Below are 10,000 nucleotides of genomic sequence, written 5' to 3'. Positions count from 1 at the left end.
ACTTAATCTGAAAGAGAGAGAGGAGACAGAGATTAGAGACAAGATGAGAGACATGTCTCTTATTAGGGAATGTGATGATGAATATTAAATATATCTCATGGTCTGATTTGTGTGAATTTTGCATTTTCAGTAATGTTGAGGTCACTCAGCTGTTCCTATTAGAAACTCTGCAGATTCAACAGTTTGACCAGAAAAACACATGACATGAAAACTACCACTTACCACGGAGGAAGAAGAACGGACTGGAGCGGCTCGGCTTCTTTCCAACTGAGGACAAATGGAGAGGTTAAGAGAAAACGTGACAAACGTCACTAAGGTAACATGCAGAACAAAACACCGGTCTCTCGTTTGAGTCCTGTGTTTGTTGTACCCACCGACCTCCCTACCCGCCCACCATAAGTGGTCTTTCTAACTTTATAAGCTATATAAATAGCTCTGCAGTTAGACTTCCGTCACGACACAACATGCTACAAACTCCACGTTACAACCGTCACTATAAAACACTGCTCCTTCATGCAGGCGTGTAATATTCACGCCTCAGCGAGGCAAAACTTGACACTGACAGGCTATCCTCCAGGAGACAGGCGGGTCTGTTACATGCTTTACCATGAGACTGGGCTGCCCCTAGTAATACTAGTAGACAGAGATGCAGCCGCTTAGCTTGGGAGAAAAGTGAACAAACTCCACAGTCAGTTATTACGCATCTTTGAACTGAACAAAATGATTCTATTTAGTTAAGTGATTTGTGATTTCTGCCTCCACAGTGAACCAGCCTGCTCAACACTGAACTATCACATGTTGACAGTGGTTCGTCCTACGAGAGCTACTCTAGATATATCAATAGATACAGCAAAGATAAGGTAGAGAGATGAACCTCCATGTTGTTGGACTCCATCAGGGTCTGCAGGTTGGTCTCCATCCTCTGAATCTGATCCTGGAGCTGCTGGACTTCAGCTGCTTTTTCTTTAAACTGGGAGGAAAGAGAAGATGAGAGACTATATATATAGATATAGATATAGATATATATTAGACTCAGATGGAGAAGCTAATAAAAAGAAGAAAAAATAAATAAATATATGTATATATTTTGAGGAAAAGATATGAACCTCCTTAATGTTGGTGTCTGATTCCTTCTGTTGTTTCTCCAACTTCTTCTTCAGTGTCTCCACTTCTTCCGTCTTCAGCTGTTTTTCCTTGCTGATTCCCTGGATCATATTAAGACATGTGACTGAACATCGTATACAATCACCCATCAACCCCAATCATCTGATTTCTGTTGAATAACCAGTGAGAAAGCTCATCTCTCGTTTCAGCAGCAGAGTTGTGTCCTGTAGTTTTATTTCAGGTGGTAACATAATGTTTCCCCTCAGTATATAATATACTGTCCAAGTTCAGATCCTCTCTGCTGCTCTTCTGCTTTCATTAAACCTTTCAGAGCTGCACAGTTTGATCTGTTCATGAATCCAGTCTGATTATCTCTGATCTCATTCACAATCTATGAGTCATAATAATGGATATATCACAGTAATGGACTTACTCTGTGTTTCCTCAGATTACTGATATTTTTATATCAGGAGACCTCCTTCATATATATATATATATATATATATATATATATATAAATACTGTATATGATATAAATGTATTGTATATATTGTACCTTTATGATGACCACTTACCATAGAATGAATGATAGACTTGCTAGAGGCGTTTATAATTCTCTCCATCTGGAAGGAGGAGGACATGAAGAGACACATGAGAACCACATTAAATCATGAGAGTAATGATTCAACCTGATGGTTCAGTTTCACTGAGTACAATATGAACAAGTAGCTTCATATTCAGTCAAGTGGATCTCAGTAAACACTTTGATCATCTAGTGTTCCTCAAACAGCAGAAATGTTGAGTTGAGAGTCTGTCTGCAGGTCAGAGGCTCAGATGAGAGAACTCATTCAACCTGATCTATCTCTGTCTCTATTGATTCTGTATTAATAATAGAGAGATGAAGATGAAGACATGAACCTCTTTGTTCTCCAGCTCTTCCTTCAGGCTCTGCAGCTCGTTCTCGTTCCTCTTCTTCTCTTCATGGAGCTGCTGCAGCTCAGCTCTTTTAGTTTCTATCTGGAAGGACAGAGACAAGGTGGAGAGAGACAATGAGAGACATGTTGAATTATTCATTATTAGTTTGTTTTGATCTGGTCTTGGAATGAATTTATTTTGTATTTAACCTGCAGAAACTACTGTAGGTTTAATCTACACTATGGATGATATATAGAACGTGACTGAAATCAATGTGTTATATTATTAAAGTGAAGATGAACCTCATTCTTCTTGGTCTCCAGCAGCTCCTCTTTCAGGGTCTGAACCTCCTTCTGCTGTTCCTCCTGGAGCTGCTGCTCAGATCTCTTCTTCTTAAACTGAGAGGAGAGATGATGAACAGAGACATGATACAAGACAGGATTTTATTGTATTAGTGAAGATACCATACAACATGTTTTCTTTGCATTTCTGGCTCATCTCTCTTTTTCTCTTATTTTAATCTCCTCTAACGTTTGCTCACATCTTCATCTCTTTGTCTGAATCGTGTCTCTTCTGTTCCATTTCTCTTGAACCTCTGAACATCAGTTAAAGTTAGCTCTCAGTCATCACTGCTCTTATTCTCTTCTTAGTTCTTTTGGAAACACAAATCCTGTTTGCTGCTCAACTTGCTCAGATCATGTCAAGTCAAACCTTATTTGTATAGCACGTTTAAAAAACAATCGCAGTTGACCAAAGTGCTGAAAATGTACATAATAAAAATGAATACAAAGCAAACAACAATAAGAACGGAGTAAAAACAATGACCATAATGTGCACATAACAGCAGTGAAAGAGCAGCAGCACAACAGTTAATAAACTTAATCAAACGCCAGCGAGAAGAGGTGAGTCTTTAGCAGCGACTTAAATGATTCTACGGTCTGAGCAGTTTGTATTCTGCCAGTCACGGGTTTCCACTGACGAAGCCTCAGGTCCTGGCCCACGCTCTGGCCATATACAACCTCCGCCACCAGGACGCACTTAAGACCGCGCTTGGCCAGACGTGGTGGATAAACTTTAGGGAGCGGCACCACCATCGCCTTACAGCCCGGACCCCAGACATCATTGACCGTGGGAGGGCATCCTGTGCCAAGAGGGGGGCCATCGAGGAGTATTTCAGGCTCCTCACCACCTCCCGCCCCAGCCGCAGAAAAACAGTGCCCCTCAGGGCTGCTCCAGCCACCAGCTCCGGCCTTTCCAACGCCGGTCCCTCAGCCTCTTGTGCCTCCCATGGTCCCCGGCTGCCTGCCACCACCAACACACCAGCGAGCCTGCCTGCTGAGGGACATTACCACCTTCCCCCATCTCCTGGTCAGCAAGTCTCTGGTAAAGCATACCTATTTTACATTTGAATTAATGTAAATATCAAAATTGATTTACTATTGTGATGTATAGACATTATTAGGAGTATGCATTTTAATGTTGTAATAATAAAATAGGATTATTCTTTAGTGCCTTCAACATCAACCGCAGCAGGCCTCCGAGGGTCCCAAGCTCCTTCCTCTCCCTCCCACTGTAAATGCTTTATATAAACTGTAAAACAGAAAGCAACATTTTAACATGTTGGTATCATGAGCCATGATGAAGAGTAAGCAAAACATGTAAGGCTTTGTCTCTTATTTATACAGACTCTCAAGACCGAACAACAACCCTGTCATCAAGCTCCTCGTCTTCGCCTGCTGGACCCACGACATCCACCGGTAGTTTACTTATTGTTAACAGTCTTTGCATGCCAGCCCATAAGATCAGACAATTTTCTTACATATATATATTTTTTTCTGTGAGTAGGTCACACCACTGAAGAAATGGAGCAGATGGTTCGGTGGTGTGGCCGGTGCAGGGAACCTGACCCTCCGGAGAGTTCGGAGGGATTGGTGTCGTGGGTCTAGTGCCACACATGGTTTCACACCGACACTGTTAAAAAAATCCTCACAGGTACTGCATTTAGCATAAAACAATATGCTCCAATCATAACATGGCAAACTGCAGCCCAACAGGCAACAACAGCTGTCAGTGTGTCAGTGAGCTGACTTGACTATGACTTGCCCCAAACTGCATGTGGTTATCATAAAGTGAGCATGTCTGTAAAGGGGAGACTCGTTTGTACCCATTTTCCATAGAATTATAGTGAAAGTAAATGATTCAACTTTTAGCTGCAGAGGACTCCCTGGAACGCTTCGTTTTAGCGCATTTCAGCGAAATAGCGTTGCTAGGCAACAGCTTTGGTCCATGTTTGCTTCCTGTCAGCTGATGTCATTCACATACACTGCGACTGGAACTCAACCGAGACACATTTAGAATGTTTACGTTCAAAACTGTATAATGGTCTAAAGCTGTTGCTAGGGCAACATTGCTTACTATTGGTCAAAGCTGTACTTTATGACATCATCAGACTGTTGATGATGTCTTAAAGGACAACTTTAAGACATCATCAGCTTCAAAGGAAGCTGTGAAGCCGTGAATGCAGCTGTAGGTCAAATATTGGACACACTTTAAAACTGTTTTTTCAGCACTCTTAAGAAAACTGTACTTTCAGCACTCTAAGAGAGCAGAAAATGGGTTCCACGGTATCTACAGAGATTGAGAGCATGGCTTCAAGCCAAGAGCAGACAGATACTACTGACCAAGACAATGTAGTAGGAAGAGCAGTTGATCAACAAGAGCAGACAGATCCTACTGACCAAGACCATGCAGTAGGAGGAGCAGTTGACCAACAAGAGCAGACAGATCCTACTGACCAAGACAATGCAGTAGGAGGAGCAGTTGACCAACAAGAGCAGACAGATCCTACTGACCAAGACAATGCAGTAGGAGGAGCAGTTGACCAACAAGAGCAGACTGATCCTACTGACCAAGACCATGCAGTAGGAGGAGCAGTTGACCAACAAGAGCAGACTGATCCTACTGACCAAGACCATGCAGTAGGAGGAGCAGTTGACCAACAAGAGCAGACAGATCCTACTGACCAAGACAATGCAGTAGGAGGAGCAGTCGACCAACAAGAGCAGACAGATCCTACTGACCAAGACCATGCAGTAGGAGGAGCAGTCGACCAACAAGAGCAGACTGATCCTACTGACCAAGACAATGCAGTAGGAGGAGCAGTTGACCAACAAGAGCAGACTGATCCTAATGACCAAGACAATGATCCTACTGACCAAGACAATGCAGTAGGAGGAGTTGACCAACAAGAGCAGACAGATATTACTGACCAAGACCATGCAGTAGGAGGAGCAGTTGACCAACAAGAGCAGACAGATCCTACTGACCAAGACAATGATCCTACTGACCAAGACCATGCAGTAGGAGGAGCAGTTGACCAACAAGAGCAGACTGATCCTACTGACCAAGACCATGCAGTAGGAGGAGCAGTTGACCAACAAGAGCAGACTGATCCTACTGACCAAGACCATGCAGTAGGAGGAGCAGTTGACCAACAAGAGCAGACTGATCCTACTGACCAAGACCATGCAGTAGGAGGAGCAGTTGACCAACAAGAGCAGACTGATCCTAATGACCAAGACAATGATCCTACTGACCAAGACCATGCAGTAGGAGGAGCAGTTGACCAACAAGAGCAGACTGATCCTACTGACCAAGACAATGCAGTAGGAGGAGTTGACCAACAAGAGCAGACTGATCCTACTGACCAAGACAATGCAGTAGGAGGAGTTGACCAACAAGAGCAGACAGATATTACTGACCAAGACAATGCAGTAGGAGGAGCAGTTGACCAACCACCTGATGACCTGCAACACCGTGAGAGTCAGGAAAAAGAACTAATGGAGCTCCGTGAAAATGTCCAAACTCAAAGAGGTTTGATTGCAAAGTGCAATGCTCTGAATTTGGCCAAAGAGGCCATTGAGAAAGACTTGAGACAAGAAATTCAGGAGCTAAAGAATACGCTGACGCTGTACAAAGCAGAGCACCTGAGAGCAAATGAGGCTCTGCAGCAAGAGATTGAGGAGCTCCACAAAAGGCTGTCTTCGGAGGAAAGGTGTGATGCAAAGAGGGACACAATTGAAGCCATGAGGCTCCAAAATGACACAATGAGAGAGGAGTTCGAGGAGCTCGAGAAGAATCGTCAAACTATGAAAGCTTTGGATGAAGTCTTCGCTGCACATCGGGCAGAGGAAGAGGCGATTAGCCAGGTAAACGACGAACTCCAACAACGTATTCAGGACGTGCGCAAAGACATCCGTAATGAAAAGTCTTTGCAGGAAATGGATAACACGGTGACAGCATCATATGTGGTCCTCAGAAAACAAAGTGACGCACTGAAACAACAACTCACGGAGCAAACCAAAAAGTATGACGGACTGAAAGTTCGGGAAGTCATGTGGAAGGAGAGGAAGAGCAGCATGGACTTATTGAGCAGACAAAATGATAACATCGAACAACAAGTTCAGGCGATTACAAGAAAGGTCCAGAACAAAGAAAACTTGGAGAAGAAAAACAGGCACATTAAATCAGAAGAAAAAGTCGTCTCGACCAGAAATACAGAGCTTCTCAAAATACGTGGAAAGCTCTACTCAAAGCTTCTATGTATCGGCGAACCTGAAGACGATTGCCAAACTGTGGCAGACGAGATAGAAGCCGTGAGAGAGTTCAATCAGAATCTCCAAGAAGAAATCCAGGAGCTCAACGAGGAGGTCATAAACAAAACTGCTTTGCAAGCAAAATATAAATCAATGAAAGCAGAGAAAAAGGTTCGAACTCACCAAAATGGCAACCTGCATAAAGAACTTCAGGAGCTGCAGAAAACGATTGCAAAGGAAGACGCTTTGAAAGACAGGAATGCTATCCTTGCAGAAGAAAATGAATTAGTGCGTGATCAAAACCTCTTAGTTGACTACGAGATCCAGGCGCTCTACAGCAGACTCCAAAGTGAGAAAGTATTGGAGGCCACACATCATTTGCTGAAGGTGCAAAAAAATGCCATGAGACAGCAAAATGATTCACTTCGACGAGAGAGCCGGATGCTCCATAAAAAGTTGAGAAGACAAGAAACTTTACAAGATCAGTGCAAAGCGACGAACGCGGAGAAAGAGAACATCAGCCGAGAGCGTGACATCCTACAACAACAAATCCAGCTGCTGAACAGCATGTGAGGAGCTGTGTTGTGGGTTTACTCCGGGGGCTCCGGTTTCCTTCCACAAAAATGCTGAAACAAAAACATGACAGTGCTGTCATGTTTTTGTTTCAGCATTTTTGTGCTCTCCATAACGGTGTATTGATGTGGATGAAATGATTTCTCACCTCATCTCACCTCTTTGTTGTGGATTTACTCCCGGTGCTCCGGTTACCTCTCACAAAAAAAGCTGAAATATGACAGTTGTGTCATACCCTCGAACACCGTGGTGGACACCGGTGGTCAGGGAAGCCGTCCGACTGAAGAAGGAGGCCTTCCGGGATGTGTTATCTCGCAGGACTCCGGAGGCAGTTGCAAGGTACCGACAGGCCCGAAGAGCAGCAGCCACTGCCGTGACGGAGGCAAAGGAGGGGCTGTCTTGGATGACACGTCTCTTCAACATTGCGTGGAAGTCGGTGACTGTGCCTAAGGAGCGGCAGACCGGGGTGGTGATTCCCCTGTTCAAAAAGGGGGACCAGAGAGTGTGTGCCATTACAGGGGTATCACACTACTCAGCCTCCCTGGTAAAGTCTACTCCAAGGTGCTGGAAAGGAGGGTTCGACCGATAGTCAAACCTCGGATCGAAGAGGAACAATGCGGATTCCGTCCCGGCCGTGGAACAACGGACCAGCTCTTCACTCTCGCAAGGATCCCGGAGGGGGCCTGGGAGTACGCCTATCCAGTCTACATGTGTTTTGTGGACTTGGAGAAGGCTTTTTGCAGATTATGTGGTCCTGTTGGCATCATCGGTCTGTGACCTCCAGCACTCACTGGATCGGTTCACAGCCGAGTGTGAATTGTGAATTTCACCTCTCTGTTGTGGGTTTACTCCAGGTCCTCTGGTTTCCTCCCACAACAACAAATTCAACAGATAAACAGCTCGTGAGGAGCTGAACAAAAAATAAATGAACAATTATTTTAAAAATTACCTTAATTGTTTTTGTCTTGACATGTCTTAGTTTATATATAATATATTTAATAATAATATGATATATTATACATATTAATAATATATTATATATTTGTATTAACTTATCTGCTGTCCTTCACCGACCTCTGTTTGTCATTTTTACTGATCTGTGATTGACATGTAACATTTTGGATGTTTGTCTGGATGTTGTCTGTGTGTTTGTGACAGTGTAAGCTGTGAATTGAATTGCCCTTCTTGGGATCAATAAAATTGTCTGAATCTGAATCTGAATTTACTACTTATATTTTATTTGAATGTCCGAATTCTGGGTGTGATTTTACGGTAAAAAAGTTTTTTAAACATTTTTAAAAACGTAATTGTAACGTAAATTGAAACAAAAACAAAACTACTTGGTTTAGTTAAAAAAACAAAACATGATTTTGCTTGAACTAGGGCTGTCAAAGTTAATGCGATAACGCGTTAACACAAATACATTTTAACGCCACCAATATCTTTTACGCAAAAATTAACACTGATGCTGAGCTAAATAATTTGCTTTCTTGTTTATCCGTGTCAAAACTGACTAACAAAATGAAACTATATATTTGTTACCCATTTTTAAAGGTTTGGTAAGGTACATTTTGAACAGATAAAAAATGTGTTATGTTAACGTTACGATTTTTTCTTTTCCCAAAGATTTTGGTGAGAAACTGTTAAATACGTTAACGTCTCTGCTTCCTTATCACGGATCAGCGGTCTGCCCTTCAATATGGTGGGATTCAATCAATTATTATTATTGTTAAATTATTAAAGTCAGCTTTATTTATCTAGCCAAATCAAAGCAATCATGGCACTTTTTATATAGACCAGGGGTCAGCAACCTTTACTATCAGAAGAGCCATTTTAGGCAAAAACCCCCCCAAAAAATGAAAAATGAAAAATGGTTATTTTTAACATTTTTATTTATCATTCTTGTAGGTTTATGGTGATTCTTACATTCTGCAGTTGAAACAATCTGTAGCCTAAATACACTGATTAATTTTTTTTAAATAATTTCAGTCAACCAAAATATGCGTCATCCTTTATCCTTTAATTTTGCTCAACCTCAGTAGCTCAAAAGGCCAGCTATGGATTCTAAATCCCAAAAAAGAAAAGTCTAGGAGGAAAATAGAGGAATTTAATCGTGCATGGACAGATTCGACAACAAAAAAAGTCATTGAAAGACATTTCCAGAACAAGCACACTGGATTTTCTTAAAAGCCAGCATGAGATGTTTCTTCCGTGTCCTGCCACTCATTTGCACCTGGGTCCTCACTGCATTAGACTCAATAGGCCGTGTTACCTTCAATACAATGCTCAAATGTTTTGCGGCTCCAAACAGATTCTTTTTTTAGTTTTATTGTATTTGACCTAAAATGGCTCTTTTGATAGTATAGGTTGCTTACCTCTGCGTTACGTTAAACCGCGTCTACTGTTACCATTTGTTCATTAACGAAGAGGCATTTGTTCATTATTATTATTAAAGAGGCATTTTATTTCATATTATTATGTCGATGGGAAGTGGTTTTCAGTCTTCTGCCTGATCGACTAAAGTCTTTCCGAACTTTCAGATCGTTGTACTTTTTGATGATCTCCACGAGTTGTTTTTTTGATGCCGTCACCTTGTTATTAATTTCATTCGGGAGGTCTTTGCACATGTCCTGAATACTTTGTTTGAGATCAGTTTTCTGGATAAGCGCCTCTTTCTCTGCCGTCAGTGCATCGAAGACTTCAACCAAAGCTTTTGAAGTTTAACGATTCTTCTCGAACTCCGCGAGCTCCTTGAGCGTCTCTCTCAATGTGTCATTTTGAAGCCTCATGGCTTCAATTATGTCCCTCTTTGC

The 10,000-nt window shown here is 42.3% G+C and overlaps 2 protein-coding genes across 2 annotated transcripts in view; both read right to left on the bottom strand.

The window, feature by feature from the left end:
• The window catches only part of LOC141760941 (lamin-B3-like), a 121,789-nt gene that overhangs the window by 31,692 nt on the left and 80,097 nt on the right, over nucleotides 1-10,000 (bottom strand). The window lies entirely within an intron of this gene.
• The window catches only part of LOC141761238 (butyrophilin subfamily 3 member A2-like), a 19,050-nt gene continuing 11,024 nt past the window's right edge, over nucleotides 1,975-10,000 (bottom strand). Inside the window, exons 6-7 of the mRNA XM_074624567.1 lie at nucleotides 2,322-2,417; nucleotides 1,975-2,121 (exon numbers count right to left, since the gene is read on the bottom strand). Of these exons, the coding sequence (XP_074480668.1) occupies nucleotides 1,975-2,121; nucleotides 2,322-2,417 (243 nt within the window). The remainder of the gene's footprint in view (nucleotides 2,122-2,321; nucleotides 2,418-10,000) is intronic.

This window comes from Sebastes fasciatus, chromosome 22 (assembly GCF_043250625.1).
Source record: "Sebastes fasciatus isolate fSebFas1 chromosome 22, fSebFas1.pri, whole genome shotgun sequence".
Lineage (NCBI taxonomy): Eukaryota > Metazoa > Chordata > Actinopteri > Perciformes > Sebastidae > Sebastes > Sebastes fasciatus.
This window is presented reverse-complemented; position numbering and strand designations above follow the sequence as displayed.